General features: G+C 57.6%; 1 protein-coding gene across 6 annotated transcripts in view; it reads right to left on the reverse strand.

Moving 5' to 3' along the window:
• The window catches only part of NFATC1 (nuclear factor of activated T cells 1), a 115,149-nt gene extending 99,231 nt beyond the window's left edge, over positions 1-15,918 (reverse strand). For 5 of the 6 annotated variants that reach the window (XM_052802463.1, XM_052802300.1, XM_052802133.1 and 2 more), the window contains exons 1-2: positions 15,753-15,918; positions 5,442-6,540 (exon numbers count right to left, since the gene is read on the reverse strand). In XM_052802463.1, the coding sequence (XP_052658423.1) occupies positions 5,442-6,540; positions 15,753-15,888 (1,235 nt within the window). In that variant the 5' untranslated portion in view covers positions 15,889-15,918. Of the gene's footprint in view, positions 1-5,441; positions 6,541-11,471; positions 11,562-15,752 lie in introns of those variants that run through there. The other variant, XM_052802217.1, reaches the window with a different exon arrangement.
• Between the last annotated feature and the right edge of the window lie 4,372 nt (positions 15,919-20,290).

The following is a 20,290-nucleotide window of genomic DNA, read 5'->3' on the forward strand; positions in this document are numbered from 1 at the left end:
CCGCCCCAGAGAGCTGCCCAAGCAAGTCACTTAGAAGGAGCGTGGCTGAGACAGGGTGCCCTGCACTACACTGATTTTTTTCTAACAGGGAGTGCTCCTTTAGAAACAAAACCATAAACTAGAGAAACCACAGGGCTGCTGAAACTTTTACCAGGCTGCTAGCTTGCCCCTGCTCCAACTGTGCACCAAATGCAAATATGGTTACAATTTATTATTTATTACCCATGTCGCACATCGAAGCGGAAGCCTGTTAAAGATTCTTGTGTATTTTTTGGAGGAGTAAGAAAACAACAGTGATGCCTGTATGTCCACCAACTGGACTGTGGTCAGAAAAATATACCTGCTGTATATTTCACCTGAGTTAACGTGGGTAGATTTTGCTTTCTTTTTTCCTTTTTTTTTTTTTAATTTCCTGTCTGACAATTGAGCAATCTGGCTGTGAGCTGTTAAAATAGATGCTGCGTCCCACCCCAGACTTGGCTGTGTTTTGCTGGCACGCGGAGCAAGGAGCTCCTCCGTGGAGTGCATGCGGCGCACTGGAATTCCTCACGCTGAAGTCTGAAAACGCGAGTCGTCATCATCCTCCCAGATAACGCTTAACGCTACTGTCCTCAAATTTCACATTCAGAGACCGATTTGCATGGGAAATGTTGCATTTGATGGCTTAGAGAAAGAACAAGGAACTATTGCTGTGGGAAGGGAGATAACGAGTGGCTGGCATCGCATCTCTGCTCGTTCTGAATTTAGAATCACGCCGTGCTAAAATGAGCTGGTGAGGGAAGGCCATGAATAAGACGCTCACAGGGGCGTTTGAATGAACTGAAAAACAGTCAGGAGAAAGCGTGGGGAGGATTAAATCAAACATACAAACAACAAAAAAAATCAGTTTACTGAGACAGGCTCGCAAGCGGTCTTCGGCTTTATGGTACAGCGACCTAACGTAGTCAAAAGCCGCTGCTACGCGGTGGCAAACCGAACTTGTTGAAGCATCCGAACATCCCCATCCAGCGTGAATATAGCAGGAAAGAAGAGAAAGGTTAGAGACATTGCGGGCTCTTCCCTGTCCGCTCCCCCCGCCCCTCAATTAACACTAACGAGTCCCAGGAGATGGTCACCGCCACAAGTCCCCACTTCCCTGGGTCTTGCCCAGACAGCCCTGCCTTTGCTTTGTCTGAAAAACTTCCTCTCGCTTGCCATAAACGCGCAAGTTTGCCATGAACGCGCCGGTCAGCAAATCCGGAGCTGCTGCGCCAGTGACTAGCTCGTCTTAAGATAGCTGGTGCCCTTTTCCACCTTCAGAAAACCCCAATTTCTTGAGAAACTCAACTTCTCCCGAGTAAGGTTGGCCTCTACCTCACGATCTGGACCAAAAGATATATTTAAAAAAACACAAAAAAAAACAAACAAAAAAAGCCCATCAAGAGCATCTGAAAGGTCCACAAATCAAAAGAAGGGAGGAAAAAATACGCAACATTTTAAAATCACAACTTTCAAGGAAATCATATGGTTTGGGGCCTCAATGAACGATTTTTGCATGCTTGAGTTTAATACTGCCACAGTCACAAAAGTCGAATCCAAGAAATCCACAAAAAATAAACAAGCCCACTGATGCAGATAAAAGCCAAATTTGCTTTTGCAACTGGTAGACAGGTACCCAGCCATACATTCTCTGGGTGCAAACTACAGCCTCCGCATGTACAGCTACATGACCCCGTGTCTGTGAGGTCAAGAACATACATGTATATTTTTGAGGTTGAAAAAAGAGACTGCAGCTGAAGAAAAATGTGGCTTTCAACGGTTAAAAAAAATAAACTGTGCAAGAAAATACAGTAGGGAGCTTTTATAAGCCACCTGGAAATGGGTGTCTATTCCTGGAAGCTCCTTTTGGTGTGGTAGACCTCATACGTGCCATATGCCCGACCAACAAACCCAACCATTTCTCTTCCCCCTTTCCCCAAAAAACACTACATTTAATGAAAACTCAAGTGTTACAGGCCAACACACTTCTTGGATTAAACTGATGACACTTGAAATAACTACAATGCATTACTTCTTGATGAGTAAGAAACTGTCTCTAGGAAATTTCAGGCTGTGTTTAGTCAAATACAGCAGCTGAAGAGGAAGTCATTAAAAATGTGTAAGATACTCAGAAATCCGGCACCTTCATGAGCGCCTGTACTTTTTGTTGTAACGCAGGATGATTTGGGACACGTCAATGAGCAGGTAAAAAATAAAAATGGGATTTTAGTTTTGGAAATGGTCACTAACATTGCCCCAATACCCGAGGGCAGAAGTCCAGTCCTGTACTTCCATTTTGGCTTTGACTTTTTTGCCCGTGAGAGTTTCTGCACTGCACAGCACTGAGGAGCGATGGAGAAATGTCCCAGAAAGGAACACAACTGCGACAGCAAAGGCTTGACAAACACACAGCATCACCTGCTCATACAATAACTGCCTGGCAGAGTGCTTCTCTTTAAGCTATTTGCTACGTTAACTATAGAAGAGGGACTACAGACAGAAACTTCTTGCATTTGAGTGAGACATCGCAATGCATAAATACTGAAATAAAAAAAGACCTCGGAGCTAAAACCTGAAGCAGAATTTCACAAAGACCATCTCTTGACTCTCTGCGAAATGATTTACCTCCAGTGGGTTTCGAGGCAGGTCGGTACATTCAGGTAGCCCACTTTGGTCCGCAAAAGGTACGACTCCCATCGCTACCTTAGGGTTTGTGCCAAAGCTTCCCCTGAAAAAAAACTCTGCTCGGTCTCTAAATATTTCCTACGTCCAAAGATCCGCCGTGGTGCCCCGGGCTGCCACCGAAGCACCGCAGACAAATCCCCCGCGGACCCGGGTTACCCTGCGCGGCTTCAGCCCGGGCTGCGGGGTCGGGCTCTGCCCTCCCGCCCCGTCTCGCGATCCTCGGCACCCGTGCGCCGCGTCCCGCGCGGGAACAGTCGCGCGTTCACAGCCCTCGAGGGGGACGCGTCCGCCCAAACCCGCTCCGAAGAGCCGCAGCCTGGGGACCGGGCTGAGCCTCCGAGCTCACGGTCCTCATGAGCACGGGGCGCAGAAAGACGGTGCTTCTGCTAAGGCAGGCATTATTATTACTCTTATTATATACTCTCATTATTCCCTTGCTCCGGGACTCGGAAAGCCTAAAGCGGATTGAGCTTTAATGACAACAAATGAAAACCATCATCAATTTTGGAAACAACACAAAAAAGCAGCTTCCCTTTTAGGCTGATGCCCGCTATAAAACCCCGAGAAAGGAGACAGCACCCGGCCGACGGTCTGCCTGAGCCCGCTCCCTCCTGCCCCCAAAAGCGATGGGAATGCAAGAGAGGGAGGGAAAGGCGTCAGTGATTTTCCAAGGCACGCTAGCTTTTGATGAAAACTGTACCGCGTATTCAGGAAGAGACAGAGGAGGTAATCAAATCTGGTTATCTCGAAATCATTATGACCGGGTAGATTTTGGAGCCCGAGTTGTTTGTTGGAACCCACCCCTCCAGCCCTCGCGTTTGAAATAGAACAGATGTGTAACATAACAGGAAAAAAATCCAGCTCTGTTGTGACAAATTCTTAACCAATTTTTTTGGAAAGATTTAAAATAACATAGTTTCTGTTGCGTAGGCTGTGATCCTGTTGACGTCCGTGCTCAGTTGCCCAGCGCTTTCATATACATAAAACGAGAGGTATTTTTGGTGGAAGGAAGCACGGTCAGTGTATCTGATTGGTAAAATAACTTAAAATCACATTTCGACAGTAACTTCCAACTGCCCTAGAGCACGAGTTAATGAGATCACATGGAAACATATTGCGAACCAGGAAACATATTTTACCAAAGACCAAAACAGTGGAAAAAAATGTTAAATACACAACGTAGCGGGGCTCCGTTTTGTACGCTTCACCTTTCTTGTTTGCGTTAGCACACAGGCATGCCGGGTGCCTCCTGACGGGCTGCAGCAAAGCGCCTACGGGCCGCTCGCTGCAACGGAAAGATAAAAGCCTGTTTGGTCAAACTGTCCCATTATTGCCCTTGAAGCCTTCGGCAAGAAGCAGCCCCCCCGACGCAGAAGCCAATGGCCGGCCTCTCTGACGACCGTGGGCTACTTGGCACGTCAGTGGGAGAACGTAAAAGGCTTTTTTTAAGAGCGCGGGAAGGCTCTGAAGGCTTTGCCTGGTGTTAAAAGTCTCTATCCCGGCTCCAAAAGGCAGCGAGTCCCTACCTCTGGATGGCTCGGCCAGACCCAAAGGGGTTGCTGCATTTCCCAGCGCTGAATTGAGGCAGGGTCCTGCAAGGAGCCCGGGCAACGCAGAGAGGAGGAGGAGGAGGAGGAGAACGATGTGGAAGGGGACCACGGCACTACGTGCTGTTACACAAAGGGCCACGGACCGCTCAATCTCAGTTTTGGGAGACAGCACGTGGCAGAGAGGTGCTGGCTGGAGAAAAGCAAGACCGGCAAGGTTGAGAGCCGGAGAACGTATCGCTAATTAAAACGTTTCAGCTACGTGCCTGCTTCTTTCCTTTTTGAGAAAGACAGCTTTGCTGTCAAAAGCAAGAAGCCAGGTGCGCTTGGGGAGGAAGAGGAGAGGGGGTGGCCGTCGCAACCAGGGACTGGGAACAGCCTGGAAACTTTTGGAAAGCCAAACTCTTTTCCCGCACCACGTGCTTCTGCGTATACAGCCTTCAGAAGCAAAACAAAGACCGTAACTGAGACCAAAAGAGAAAGCAATGGATGTAACTCAAATTCTGGCTATTCTGTGGTGCTTCCTACCCCGGAGTCCCCTTGTGATAAATAAACGTGACCAGTACATTATCAGCTGACAAATAAGGTTTTCTTCCTGAAACATAGAAATGGTGAGGAAGGGGGAAAAAATCACTGTCCGACACAGACAGGCAAAGAAGATCGATAAGCAGCTTTCAGATGAAGTAAAAGCTGAAATGATGTGCAAAAGAACGCTATTCCTATTCTGTTTGTATTCACTGTCTATGAAGCATAAATGTAAAAGGCCCTATAACAGCCACAATAATGAGACCATCTCCTTGTCCTGCAATAAAAACATACTGAGACATGATGAACCATTTAAGTAAAGCCACAGGTCTGATGGCACCAAATCGTCCTGCTGCTTGACGAGCTTCTGAATACCCCACTTCCAGACGGCCCGGGCTGGGGCTCGTCCCGCAGGAACCAGATAACCAGTTACAACCCACGCATGGCCAGCTCCTCCAACAGCCTCTTTAACCCTTCAAGGCTTTGCTGGCGGTCACGCCACGCCAACAACAGAGGCAGTGCATCACGAGATACGGCTAAGTGGAATGCGTGGATGGGCAGATTCGGCAGGAAGCAGAGACAGGAAGGGGAAGGAGGAAAAACCAAAAAAAACCCCCACGCAGTAAAGATATTATGGGGATTGCCCTCTAAGTCGGGGTCCCTTACCTCATGTAGGATGTCGGAGACAGAGACTTTGGTTTGGCCCACTGGTAGGGATGCTGCGGCACGGACAGGTACTGCTCGCAGAAGTTTCCTTTCCTGATGTGCTGAAAGCTGGAGAAGTCTTCTGGTGACAAATCGGCAGTCGGCGATATGGTCCCGTGATCCTCGCCAGCCGGTTCAGTTTTGAGAGTCATGGACGGGGTGTGGTCGATGGCGGTCTTCCTCGACTTGATGGGAATCCCGTCGTTCATATCTATGGTGCTGTCGGTGGTGAGGGCGTTGATGGCGGCGACGATGGCGGAGCTGGTGTACTGGTTGGTGTTCCCCAGCCACGTCTCATCCGTGACGCTCACCCGCGGCGAGTTTTGCGGAGAAGGCGTGGGGGAGTGGTGCGGGGAGTAGGAGGTCTGCCGGCCGTTGAGGCTGTACTTTCTCTTGTTGCAGGGAGACGGAGGCCTGGAGTTGCGAGCCCCCAGCCAGTTCTCCTCCGTGATGCTCGTCCGGGGAGACGTCGACGGAGAGTGCCTCGGGGAACTGAGCAAGGTGCAGGCCACCATGCTGCGCTGGTAGCCCTCCTCGGTGTCGGTGGTCTTCGGAGAGACGCACGGGGACTGCCACGGAGAGGTCTGGGGGGAAGTGTACGGATACGAGTAGTTGGACTCGTAGGAAGACGCTTCCGAGTTGCAGCTTCTGGAAGACAAGCTACTCGCTGGACTCAGGCAGGACGGGTCTCTGTACGCCTCGATGTTCGGTAAGTTCAAAGTGGCAGTGGAAGGCGACCGCTTGGCGTTTGGGATGGCCTCCTCAACCTCATCGTGGAAAAACTGGTTGTTGTTATGATGAAGTCCCATGTAAGAAGTGATCTCAATTCTAGGGCTCTCCAGCGCTGGAGCTCCATTAGGTCTGATGTTTGGCGGCAGGTAATACTCGGAGGCCCCGCTGTCGATGTGTCCTCCGTATCCAGAAGGATGGTTTGTCGATGGGACAACTGAAATGACGGGATTTGATGTCTGAAGGCCATGACATGGAGTTGACAATGAGGAATGCGCCACATTTAGAGGCAAGCCAGCATTTATGTTTGAAGATGCGTAATTATAGTGTTCTGGAAAAAACAAACAAACAAACAAGAATGATATGAGGTGCCGCACAGATATACTCACTTCGTAACATACCCAGCCGGAGCGGAGGGACGTGGCACAACACACAAAAGCACAGCTCTCCTTAGCAACCCAGCCCACAGGCATGCCACACCAGGGGAGAAGCTGTGGATTGGCATCCTTGAAAATGCTGCTAATTGATCAGCACAAGACAAGCTGTCTTGGGAGGGGAATGTACACGGACTGAGTTTGTCTCGAGGACACTCTTCTTATGTGAACCTTCAGAGCAAAAAACCCAGTCTTCAAACAACGTTGCTTCAGCATTCAGAGACTGCAGTGCTGCTCGAGAGATGTGCTTTTATGTAAGTGAGCCTGATTCCCTCCCTGAAAAGTCAGAACACACAAAAAACACAGGACAAAAAACACAAGTGGAGGCAGACTAAAGGGAAGAACACGATCAACTGCATTCTGTTAAAAAAATTATACACAACCGAAATTTCCATTACAGCAAGTTTCCAACTGGTTCCAGTTAACTAGGATTTTGGAACAAGAGGGATCTATTGACCTGCTCTGGTTTCTGGGACCACTTATCCTCCAGCCCAACTGGCAGAGGCCAGGTGAAGGATAAACATGGATGTCTCACTACTCTGCGACAGCTGAAATTCCACTGAAATTGCTGGTTATTGTGCACGCCACGTCGAGCGCTGCCAGCAGCACGCTCTTGGCCAACGGTCTAACCGTTCAACAGCTCCGGGTGTACAAAAGCGAGAGCGGAGTTGCGCAGTCGGCGTGGAAAACCTGGAAGGTGACGGATCACATCGCAGACTTGCGCCGACGGGCTCCCTCACCCAGCGCAGGGGAACAACCCGCCCTTCGTGTGCCTCCATCCCTGCTACGCTACGGGGACCAGCATCCCACAGCTGGTCCGCAGGAGACCATCCCTGCCTCGCCTCGCTGTCAGCCTGCTGAAGGGGCTCCTTCAGCTCTGCTCCCCCATCCCGGGGCTGCCTACGTGTCTCTCTTAGCCCCCCCCGAGACACCGGTGGGCCGCGCGTGGGGAGATGGGCAGCCCTCAGCCGAGGGCAACGTGCCCCTGGTGCTCTGAGCAGCGGTGGGATCGGGAATCACCCACACCGTGCTTTCTGATACAGGGAGGCTCTGCATCACCAGCACACATGGACCAGAGCCCCTAATACCAGCACCTCTTGCCTCACTGGGAAAAGACAGCAAGACCTTTCTATCAGGGACAACGGCCGCTGAACTTTGAGTCTGGGTAATGTCGTTCCGCAGGTTCCTCTCAGCGGGCTGGAAATGCACCCAGCTCCAGCTCCAGCCCAAGCTGTGCTTGCAGCGCATCAGCCTTCCCTGAGGTTTATTACGGCAGTGGCACTTTCCCGCAGGATGGAGGGAAACTCTGCGTTCCCCCCCCCAGCCACAGCTGGTCCACACCGGGAGCTTGTCCCCTGCCCTCCCAGGAGGCCAGCTCCCTTGGCGGTCACCCTTGCCCGCTTTCCCTAGGGAGATACGGAAAAGCTGCGTTAATTACTGCAGCTGTTATTCCCAACGCCGCCCGGGAGTGCTGCAGATGCAAAGGAGCCTCCGAGCTGTAACGCCAGCGCGGCCGGCTCTCCTCTTTCTTTTGTTTATCAGCTCAGCCCTCTCTGGTGTCATCCTCCGGCGATGCCGCGCTCGCCTTTCTCGCTGGCAATGACTCCAAGGCGAACGGTACTTAGGAAAAATTAATGTGCTGTGGCAGTTTCACAGCAACTCTGCGATGTAACAACTGATGGATGTCATGTCAGGTAACAGTCAGGAACGATGAGCAGCAACACCTTTTGAACTCGCTCTCTAGTCTGCCTTCAGAGACCGGCCATCTACTGAGGAAGGGTCATTAAATTACACCGGAGCGTGACACAAATAAAACTGGATTATTCAAAACACGCTGCAGCTTCACACTCTCTTCAAACAACAAGGCAGGCAGGAATTACGGAGAAAGAGGTGATACTTTGACAAGGATAATCCAACTACAGTGGTCCCGGCGAGGCGCAGACCTGCCTGGGGGATCAGAGTCCCCTCCTTCCAAAATTAGTCCCCTCGTGTTGCTGCCCTGCCACACGGCCGGGCTGCTCGGTGTCACCACAACTGCCACCGCTTCCCTCTCATTCTTCCCGGAAAAAAAAAAAACCCAACGCAGAGTGGTCCAACAGTGGTAAGACCTTCTCCGTGTCAGAAATTAGCTCAGAGAAAGGGTCTCAGCAGCGCCTTCGAGGCAGCTTCAACCCCGTCACTGCTTCCTCCAGCTCCGGAGGAAGGTGATGTCCCCGCCGCCGGCACGGCTGCCGGGACACCGGCTAGGCTCGTCTTCCACGTACGCCCCACGGGCCCTTCCGCTGCCTCCTGGCCCGGCGTGTCGGCGGACGGCACCGGTGACACGGCACAGCCGGGCGCCGTCTCCGGCCGGTCCCCACCGCGCGGCCGGACGCGCCGGGCAGGGGACCGCGGGCTGCCCCGGCTCCGCACCCGCCGGGTGGGCTTTGCGGACGGGGTGCAACAGCAGCATCCGCTGACTGCAGAGTCAGTGCCCTTAGATCTTTTGTTAAAAATAAACAGCTAAACGAACAAAACGGCAGGGATAATTACTACCTGCGTGAAAAGTACTGTGAACCCAGCAGTTCTCTTAAAATCTAACGCGTGACTAGGGTGAAATTCAAACACTGAAGTCTGCTGGAGAGCTGCAGCCCTGGAGGAACAGGCAATATAAAGGCTCAGACCAGCCTTTGGAATCCAGATTTTTAAAAAAACATTAAAAGACAGCCTCAAGTACTCCAAGCAACAAGTTCACCTAATGCACGTGGCAAGGAATAGCCTCTTTTAGAACTATTATGCATATTTTTAAAAAGTCAACTTCTAAAGGGCCAAGGAAAACAACATCTCATACAACTTCTCACACAATAGTACTCAAAATTGAAAGAAGCAAGATCCAAAGCCTTCCAAATATATCTAGGTATCTTAAATTTTCAGGCAGCGTGTAGAAAGTGTGCCCACCAAATATAAAAGCCCCAAAGCCAGAACTAGGAACAGGACCGAGTCCTTGGTTTGTGACCTAAAAACCACCAGCTACAATTTCTGAAAAAGCCCATTCTTCTCCACAACTTCCATATTTACAAAATTCATCAAATGCACATACGGAGTCAGCGCTCGTCACATGCTGATGTTTTCCTCACCAGGGTGAATTAGGCATGTAGAAATAAAACGCCAGCCTTGAAGGACAGGAGATGGAGGTGGCTACAAAGGCACGAAACCACATCCCGCAACGCAGCTCTGTAGGGTATTTTGCCCGCGCTGATAGGGACGAAAGGAAGGCAACGCTTTAACGTGGAGTCGGTGTGTCGACCATGATCCATGAAGGCCCCCAGGACCAGTGCACTTACTACCAAGACACGTTCAATAGCGTATTTTAGTATCTTGAGCCAAAGCCCAGTATCAGATAGGCCACTGCTGGTCTGTAACAGTTCCGTTCCAACAAATCCAGACTTACATTAAGTGTAACTAGGACAAAAAATTGGACCCCTTGATTTGTGAGCACATCTCCACATCTTACACTGCGCTTTGTGACAATGTAAAAAAATTCAGATTTTTTTTTCCCTAGTTAATTTCACAGAGCGAAAGTTTTATTCCTTTCTATCATTAATGGGCTGATCCTGCAAGGCACTGGGCACCATCAGTTTTTATTTACATTCTTTAAATAGCAATGCTGAACACCTGCAGCTCAGAGGGGCTTCAGAGAAGGCGAGGGCTGTTTTACATTTCTAAAGATGAAGCCGCGTCTAGGTCTGTGCTTAAATTTGTGCTTTCAAAATTGCCTAATGGAGCTGGGTACTTTTCTCACTGGGACTTTGACACTTAATTTGCTTAGGCCCCTCCACTTTCCAGGTGTCTAATGACTAGGACACTCATCTGAAAAGCTTGGTGTGAAACTCTTAAAACCGCATTTTCGTAAAAACGGAGAAGGTCCTAATAACTATTTAGACACCGACAATGTGCCAGAGAGCTGGGCAGTTGGGGAGCGTTAGGAAAGGGAGCGCTACGCCGTCACCTGCATCCTGGCAGGCTGCGATACGCAGGCAAGGATGTGGGAACCCGCTTCAATTTAAAGGCAAAAGATAAAGCACAGACCCAGAGACAGCCTTATGCCGAGGCTGCGTTAAATCACTTACTTGTTCGAGAGCTTTTTACGGTGATCAGCTATCACCGACGCCGTAGCAGTCAACCTCACACCAGGAAACGACAACTTTCTCTCTGTGTCAATTCCAGACTCGTGCGCCTCATTTCCACCTCCAAGTATTGTTAAAAGTCATAAAAAAAGACAGCCGGGCCGAGACACCAGAGTCGGGAACAGTGTGACCCGTGGGAAATTCAGGCCCGTTATTTTTATTTACGGATGACCTTCAAGCTAAACCCTGAGCCCAACTCGCTCCAGCTCATGGGGGGGAAGGAGAGGGGGCCAGAAGCGGTTTTGGAACCGGCCCATCTCTGCAATGGACAAGACCCACATCCCCATTTCCAACCCCACCAGGGGCTTGGGGGGGGTGTCACCCCCCCCCCAGCACCGGGCACGCCTGCGAGGCCAGCCCGGCCGGTCACAGGCTGCTGGCAGACAGGGAAGGGGGGGCTGGTAAAGAGCTCAAACGAGCCCCAAATTTCACAAATTAGGCACCGGCCGCCTCCCGAGCTGTCTCCCCTTGCAGGCTGCCGCAAGGGCACCGGGGGGGGGGGGGGGGGGGTAGCGGCACCGGGGCAAGATTTCCCCCCAGCCCCCCCTTTCCCCCCTCCCGACCCGGGCTGCGCAAGGGAGGGCTCCCCGCAGCATCACCGCTCCGCCAGCCCCCCCGGAGGTGCCCGGGGTCGTGTCCCCCCCCCCGCCGCCGCCACCCACCTCCTCCTCCCTCATGGCTGTGCTTGAACTCGAAGAGGAAATCGAAGTCAAACTCCTGCTCGGCCTCCACGCCCGTCATGGCTCCCCGCCGCCACCCCGAGCCGCGCTCCGGCACCGCGGCGGCGGCGCAGCCCCCGGCCCGCCCCGTCGGGCCCGCCCCGTCGCGACCGGACACCTGCTGCCTCCGAGCCGAGCCGAGCCGAGCCGGGCCGAGCCGAGCTCCCCCTCCCTGCGCGCAAACCCCGGCTAAGGCGCAGGACGGGCGGCCGCTGCGGGCGGTAACGTGAGCCCCGGCCCCGACGGGCGGCCTATCTCGCCGCCGCCGCCTCTGATCCGCCCTCCCTCCCGCTGCTGGATGTTTCCGGGTCGATGCAAACAACCGCGGGGCCCGGCCTCCCCCCGCCGTCCCCGTCCCTTCTCCGCCGGGGCTCTACCCCCGCAGCCCCTCCGAGCCTGCAGGCTGAGCCCCCCCCCCCCCCCCCAGACCCCCCGGTTCCCCGGGGGAACTTCAACCTGCTCCCGCCCGGGGGGTAACGAACTGCCGTGGGTGCCGGCCGCCCGCTAAACGGAGCGGGGCAGGAGCAGCGCTTTCTGCTCTCGGCCGGGGGGGGGAGCTTCGGGGGGGGGGGGGGGGGCGGGCGGTGTCTGCCCGGGACACCGGCGTGTCCCCCTTTTCGGTGAAAGGCTGCTAAGGCTTCCCGCGAAGGTCCCCACCGTGCCGCGTCTGCGAGGCAGGAGGCTTCGCTTTCGTTTATTTATTATTTATTTTACTTAGTTGCAGCACCCACTAGTGCCAACTGCTATAAAAAGCGCACGAAAGCCGGGGTCGGAACGTTACCGGCCGCCTCCGTGCGCCGGGGAGGGAAAGGTCCCCCGGGCCGAGGCCGCGCACCGGGGAGCGCTGGCAAAGGGCCCCGGGGACGGGGCGGCAAGGGCGGGCAAGGCCCCCCCACGCCCCCCCACCCGCGGGCTGCCGCCTTTCCCGCGTGTAGGGGTTAAAAACCAGTTAGGGAAAAGTAAGAGAGACTCTTTTTCCTGTTCAAAAACGCGCTTCGGTCAGGATTCCAGCGTCCCGTTTGAAAGTCTGCGCCGGGCAAAGGAGCTCCCGGCCCCGGCGGCTCGGCTCGACTCGGGAGCTCCCCGCGCTTCAGGCCGGATTTCACAAGGAACCGGTTTTTTTAAAGCGGTTATGGAAACGGTATTCCCTTAGAAAGTCAGGGAATACCATTTTCCAGGCTAATGGCTGAAATCTCCGTTAGAAAGTGCCAGGAAAACACGGTTTTTTTCCATCAGAGCCCGTTACGCTTCCCCCCCCCCGCCCTCCTCGCCGGGACGAGCCGCACCGCAGTCCCGTCTCTCGCACGAACCGGCGGGCACCGGGACCGACGGGGCAGCCCTAGGGCACGCAGGACCCCCTCGGCCCCGGGGTGCTGCCAGCCTCGGGGCTGGGCTTTGCCCCGGAGGGGCCGGGGTCCGCTTTGGGGCGGAGGTGAAGCAGCCGCATCGGGACTGCCCTCGGTCCCCCCCGCTCGCAGCCGCTTCCCCGAAGTGCCGGGGCTGAGTCACCCCAGCGTGCCAAAGGCCCTTTGGCAGCAGCGCAACCCCCTCCGCCTTGGGACCGGGCTCGCCCCGGGATGCCGGAGCAGGCCAGGGGGCTGCCCGGCCCAGCCCGGGAGAGGAGCCGGGACGAGGGTCCCGCTTTAACCCGCGCACGTCCCGCAACCTCCGCCCCGACGGCGCGGACTGCCGCGCCTCCCGCCCGGGGCCTACAGGCGGGACAGCCGCCGAGCCCCGGCCCCCAGCGCCCCCCCCCTCCGGTTTACACCGGGCTCACCTCCCTGCCGCCCCTCCGCGCCGGGCCGTTGTCTGCTCCCCATCTCCTGCCGGGGGCTGGGAGGCGAGGAGCGGCTCCCAAGTACCCGCTGCTCCCGCTCCTTTGCCTCTCCCGCATCTGGTACCTGCGGGATGGGGGAGTTGGCCCAAACTATTTACGGACGGCTTGATTTGCCAGTGCCATAAATATCAGCGCCGGCAATGAAATATTTCGATCGGCACCCTCGGAGAAAGACGAAAGATGTGCTACGGAAAGGCAACACCGAAGCGATGCCACATGTGGGGACGGAATAACGGCGTCGCGCCAGTTAAGAATCCAGTTTAAAACAGTGCCATTAAACTGGGGAGAGCGAAACGAGCCGGGGGTGGGGGGGAACGACACACACGATGTGCCCCGGCGAGGCCATCCCCGTGTCGCCAGGCTACCCACCGACCGACGACCGAACCTCTCCCTGCAGTTAACCCGAATTGTCCCCCAACTCCCCGGGTCGCAGCCCCGGTCCGACGAGGGACCCCGCAGACGGGCTGCTCTAGCTGCAGCCCCGCAGCCTGAAGGAGAATTTAACTTGTAAATTCTCCTAGGACCCAAAGAAAAAAGCACCTCGCTAGGACCCAAAGCAAAAAGCGAGGTCCCCCCCACCGGGCCACTTTGCGAGAGTTTCTTCTCAGGCTAAGCAAGAGCTAGGGGTATTTTCTTTGATTGCCGTAGTTTGGCAATCAAGGGGCACCTGAATTTGCAGGCAGCAATCCTGACGTGCAGGGCTCCCCTACGTGTTTCCTGGATTGGGTCACACTTTCTAGCTGGCCTCATTTTCTTAGTCGCTTACCAAATGCATCAACAGGGAAGAGAACTATGGACGAGGGCTGGCGACATTTTAACACAGGCATCAGAAATGCCAAAGAGGGGGGGGGGGGGATATTTTTTTTTTTTTTTGACCAGAGGCTCCACTCCGCTTTTTGTGTCAGCTGCCTCTGGGTGTAATTTTTACAAGTTAGTGCATTCAGTGCCCTCGAAGCCCCAGAGCGCTGGAAACGGCGTGCGTGCAGCCCTCGGAGGTCCGAGCGTGCGAAAGGCACGCAAGCCAATGCTATTAAATAAAACGTAATTAACTTTCATCCAAAAAAGCGCTCGCATGCTTCAAAAGCGGAGCCGCAGTCACAGCCGCGCCTGCAGCTTTTGGATTGGCAGGATCCTGTCAACTGAAATGAATCCCTGGAGTGAAAACAGCTGTGTTAAAAAAAAAAAAAAAAAAGGAAAACAAAAGATGGGTCCTGAGCTCCCGTCCAGCTTTTCGGGGACGTGGACGAGACCCCCCCCACCCCCCCAACTTTCTCTTTCCGCGATGTGCGGGCTGGCTGTGCCCTGTCCCAGCCCGGCAGGCTATTTTAGCCCCAGCAAAACGGCGGCACCACCAGATCGGAAGGAAACTTGGGAGCCCGGGAGCAGCCCGGGGGGGGGGACACGACGGACGGGACACGGCAGAGGACTGCCCCCGGGCCCCCAGCGGGGAACCGGGACTGCCCCGCACCTGCTGCGGTGCGGAGGTGATGCCCGGTTCCCGTCTAGCGGGGTCCCGTTCCCGGGGCGAGCGGTGGTGGGCAGAGCGGTGCGGGGTAACGATGCTCCGGGTCGGCGCGGTGGGGGGGGGGGGGGAAATGTCCCGACTGGGACAGGAGAGGGTGAAGCCGGTCCCGGCTCCAGCCAAACGCTGCCCCTGGCAGGACGAAGCTCAGCCCGGCCCAACAGCTACCGGCCCAGCGCTTTCCGAGCCCCGAGCCCACGATCTTTCTCTCTAGAAACTTTACCGCTGGGTTTTCGGCGCACTTTTCGCAGCAAGGTTATTACCGGGCATGGAAAAAAGTCGCGACAGAGAGCCGGGATCGCGACGCAAGGGCTCCCCCGCAGCCGAGCCGGCGGTAACGGCGGGCTACCCGCACCCCCCCCCCCCCCCCACCGGGTCCGCGGGGGGGAACCGGGGCGGCGGTGCCCGGTTGCGCCGGGGAGGGCCGGCCGCTGGTACGGCGCCTGGCACTGCCCGGGACCCGCTTTTCTTTTTCCTCCCTCATTCCCCCCCCACCCCAAGGGCGAGGAACGGCTGCAATCACAGCGTGTATTGTACCCCCCCCAACCCAACCCCGCGTCCGCGGAGGGAATCCCCCGGCCGCTTCCCCCCCCCCCCCCCCCCGACCGGAGCCCGGGCGCCCTCGCAGCCCCGCGCTGGCGGCGAGGAGCCATGAAGCCCCGCCGGCACCGGGAGCGGCACCGGGCCCGGGCCCGGCGGGAGACGGCCGGGAACGGCGCCGTGCGAGAGCCGAAGGAGACACCTATTGGCAAGCGGCCGCCGGCAAACCTCCGGGCCGCCGCGGGGAAACACCGGGGGGGGGGGGGACGGGGACACCGCCGCCCTCCCCTCCCCTCCCGCCCGTCCTCCCCTCCCCTCCCGTTACCTTCCTCCGCCGCCTTCATGGTGCTGCCGAGCGGGCGGGCGCCGCGTTGCGGGGCCGCCGCCGGCCTCTCTCTCCCTCCGGCTGGGTCCCGCGACGGCGGAGCGGCGGCGGCGGCCGGCGGGGCAGCGCTTGGCATTCACCCGGCGGGGCGGCGGAACCCCGGCCCCTCGCCCGCCTGCCCCGCGGTTCCCCCCCCCCCAACCGGTTCCCCCCCCCCCCCACCCCCGCCCGCCTTCGTGCCCCGGGGGCCGGGGCCGCGCCGCCCCCGGCGTGGTTAGCCGCGCCCGCGGAGGTACGGGAGCTCAACGCCGCCGCCGCCGCCGCCCGCGCCCCCCCGGGGCCGGGGCATGGAGGGGAGGGCGGGTGTGCGTGGGGACTTCGGAGGCACTACCCGGGACGGGGCGGCGGGCGCTGCCCGCCCGCCGGCGTGCCGCAGGCGGGGGGGAACGGGGGCGAGTGAATGTGCGGAGCGGGGAAGTCTCGCTCTGACGCAGGGCTGCGCGCCCGGCGCCGCCTTTTTAAAGCTGGAAAACACCCCCCCGCACCCCCCCCCCCCAACCACCTCCCTTCCCCTCCCGGCCCCTCTCCCCGCCCCGGCCCCGTGATGTCAGCCGGGCCCCGCCGGCGGGCGGCCAGCGGGAGGCGGGCACCGGTGGGCACCGACGGGCCCCGGCCGCCCCTCCGCGGGGCACGACGGCCGACCGCCCCCCCCCCCCCCCGGTCCCGTCTGCGGGAGCCGGGTGCCCTCCTCGGGGTCGCGAAGGGAAGGAGGGAAGGGAGGGGAGACGGGGGAGAGAGGGAGGCAGGCGGCGGCGGGGGGGGGGGAGCGAGGCGGCCTCGCATGCTGGAATCATTATGTACAAAATCGCAGGCTTCCCCCGCTGTGGAAATTTGGAAAAGAGCATCCACTGGCAGGCGAGAGAAAGGAAAATCCCATTCTGCTAAATTACTAACAGACCCGGTCGACTCGGTTTCAGGCGCTCCAGATTTATTATTATTATTTTATTTATTATTATTCTGTAAATATCTCAGCAACACAGTTGTATCTCATCGCTTCGTAGCGGGGGGAAGCAGAGGTTTCCAACCCGCAGCCGCTCCTCCTCCCACCTCCGGGATGCCCCGTCCCGGCCCCCGACGTGGCCGTGACACCCCGGCAGAGGCAGGAGCCCCCCCCGCGGCTTCGTCCTCCCTCTGCCCCCGCAGCTGGCAAGAGGGGACCATACTTTCCTGTTGGAATTGGACGGCGGAGAGTTGGGGTGGTTTTGAGCAGTTCTGGTGTATGAAGAAAGAAAAAAAAAAATTAAAAAAAAAAATCGTAAATCTAATGCCTGACACCCGTACGCGGTTGAAAAGAAACCCAACAGAAACGAAATCCTGTCTGCTCCTGGGGAACGGGAGGCCGCGGCTGATCCTTGGGGGCGAGCTCCTCCACTAAATCATGGGGGAAGAGGGTCCCCACCAAAGAGCGCGCCCGGAGAGTAGCACAGTGTCCCCCCTCCGTGTCCCCGTCCCCCCGGATCCGGCCGTCCCCTCGGGCGGGGAGAACCCAAACCCAAAAGGGCGACGCTTTTCTTTCAAGGAAAACGAAATGGGAACAAGGAAGGAAAAACCCTCAGACACCCCCCCCCCTCCCCTCCCGCGGCATCGTCCCCAACCTTCACGCCTCCCCTCAGGCACCCGGCGTGGGTCGCCGGGACGGGACGGCCGCGGAGCTCGCCGCCCGCCACCCGCGCAGAGGGTGCGCAGCGACCGCGGGCGCGGAGCGGGATGGGCCGGGCCGGGCCCTCGCGGCTCTGGCGCGCCCGCTAGGGGGCGCTGCGGAGGCGGGGCGGTGCTGCGGCGCCCCCTTCCGACGGCGCGGCGGAGCTGGAGGGGGGGGGGCGTTTCCCGCCTCCCCCCCCTCCCCGGTCCCGCCTGCGCTTGGGCGGCTGCCGGAGCTGCCCGACGGGGGTGGGGGCCGGGAGCTGGGAGAGATCCCGGCGCCTTCCCGGGAGGCCGGAGCGGGGGTGAGGCGCGGGGGGGGGGGGGGGGGGGGCGAGAGCCGCGCTCCCCTCGGCGGGACTCTCTTTTCCTGCCCGGTTCCCCCCCCCCCCGCCCCGCTCCCCGCTGAAATGACGGAATCCCCCGTCTGTTTCCTCCTGTTTAATGCCGTTGCCCGGACCACCGTGGCTCCGCTCCAAGGCCCGGCGCAGGCAGGCCGGCGGCGCAACGCGGAGCCTGCCGCCCCCCCCCCCCCCCCCCCTCCCGCCCCCGTATCCCCGGTCCCCGCCGCTCCGCTCCCCGGCCCCGCCGCTCCGGTTCCCGGCCCCGCCGCCCCGGGGCCGCCCGCCGCCGCCCCGCCTCCGCTGCTCTTCCCTTTTCCCCTCCCCAAGTTTGTTTACAGCCGCTACTAGGAGAGACTGTTACACGGGGCTTATTTTGGGAGCTGGCGATGACTAACGGAGTTAAAAGGAGCTTAGTACAGAAAACAACCTTATTTTTAGACGGCTGGCGTTGCAGTGGATTATTGTAGCAAATGCGCCCTGGCCGTTTTTAAAAGCCGCTTCCCAGATGCCAAGTCCTTTCTTCCGCGCTGCCGCCGAGGCACGCACGCCCGGCCGGCCTCTGCGTTGTTTGCTTCGCTTGCCCACATCTGCTGGCTAAACCCTACCCGTAATTGCTATGGCTACAACAGGTCTTAATTAATTCGGACTTTCCGACACACAAACCTACAACTCTTTCCACAGGAACAAAAACAAAAAAGGCTTGGGAGTATTTGGAGGAATTGGCGGTGACCTCCGGCGCTGGGTCGGCAGGGACCTGGAAGGGGATCCCCCCTGCCCCGTCCTCTTCTCTAGGACTTCTTCGCCTCCCAGGTGCGAGATGGAGGAGGTCTCTGCGTTGAGCGTCATCTCCAGCGGTCCCCTGGGCCACGGGGAGATGCGGCTGCTCCCGCCGCCTCGCTCCCCATCACCCCGCTTCTCCCCATGCGGGAATCGCCGCGCGGCAGCCGAGGCGCTCAGCCCAGACACGGGGCTCCCCGCGTCCTCCGAGGCCGGTCCCCTCGCCGACCAGCCCTCGGCCCTTGTGGTTAAATCACAGCAGAGCTGGCGGGACCTCGGCAGGCTCTGCTCCGCTGGACGCACGGGGCCGAGCTGATGCGTACCCCGGCAAGAAACCCTCCCTTGTCACCGGTGCCGTGCCAGGCCGTGTCTCGGCCCCCTTCGCCAGCCTCCTCCGGCTCGTCTCCGCTGGCCCCTCTTTTATCACGGTCCATCTCTGCCGCAGAGAGTCGTACGGGCTCCCCGGGCAGTCCCCCTCCGTCCACGCGTCCCACAGCGAGGAGGAGGGGGCGAGCTGGTGTTCCCCTTCCCTCGTGCCGCGGCAGAGGCAGCTGCGCTTGAAAACAAAGCGCTCGCTGCTTTTAGCCAGTAATTAGGTTAATTGGAGGGAGAGTTCGGCTGCCCCGCTCTACCTTTCAGCCCTGGCTGGGACTGAGCACGCGGTGGCTTGCGTGGCCCAGGTCAGGCCGAGAAACTTGTCCGTGCGGCTGCGCGCCGAGGAGATGCGGCACGGCTCTCCCTCGGGGGAAGCGGCCGGACTGGGGCAAGAGTTTGGGAAGAAGGGGATGTAGCACAGCGGGGAACAGAGCAGGCCACAGAGCCTCTGGCTTAGGGCATGGCCTTTTTGGGTTCCCACCGATTTTCCACCGCCCTGACGGCAATCAATTTGTACTGGAGAAATCACAAGAAGAAAAATAATCTGTATATCATAGAAGGAAGGAGGGCAGGAGTAGGAAAGGAGCCTTCCCTCCTTCTTCCCACCCAGCCGCGGGGTGGGTGAGGAACGCTGCCACAGCACCGCAGTACTTCCCACCGCTCGGCATCGCCGGCGATTCCCAGCCCGTACCCCGCCAACGCTGGAGCCTGTGTTGGCTTTCCCCGCGCAGCTCGGCCGTCCGACACGAGCTCCCTCCGAACAACGCACACCGCTCCTCTGCTCGGGAAGTAGCCAAATGCCGCAGGCTCGAACGGGCATTTTCTGATCACTTTTTACACCTTCCGTTCACCTTTGCAAACAGAGCTATAAATCTGCCCTCTGTCCTCAGGTCTTGCATGTAAATATAGTGCTGTCCTTTAAAAAACCACCCCCAAACCTGCAGAGTACTTACACAGGATGTTTTAATCACCAAAGAGTCTGATTCATGCTCACTAGACTAGTTCCACGTTATATTAAGTCGTGTGAGTGTGTGTATTCCCTCCTGCATTTTCCTTTTCTTTCCTTTTCTTTGGGCCTCAGCAGACTGGGAGGGATGGTTTGCGTGGAGCTTTGTACACAGTAGCTACAGTATTTCTCAGGGAACCTCTAATTCAACCAAAATGCCTTCGTTATCGCCTCGCCAGAGGACATCGGTTAGTAGCACGACACAACAGACAGGCAGGGCTGCCGTTCCTGACTTGCACCCTGACCTGCTTGCAAGACTTGGGACAAATTGTTTCTCCGCGCCGTGTCCTGTAAAAGAGGACTCTTTCAGCTTCGTCCGCACAAAAGCAGGGCGG

This window comes from Harpia harpyja, chromosome 1 (assembly GCF_026419915.1).
Source record: "Harpia harpyja isolate bHarHar1 chromosome 1, bHarHar1 primary haplotype, whole genome shotgun sequence".
NCBI lineage: Eukaryota > Metazoa > Chordata > Aves > Accipitriformes > Accipitridae > Harpia > Harpia harpyja.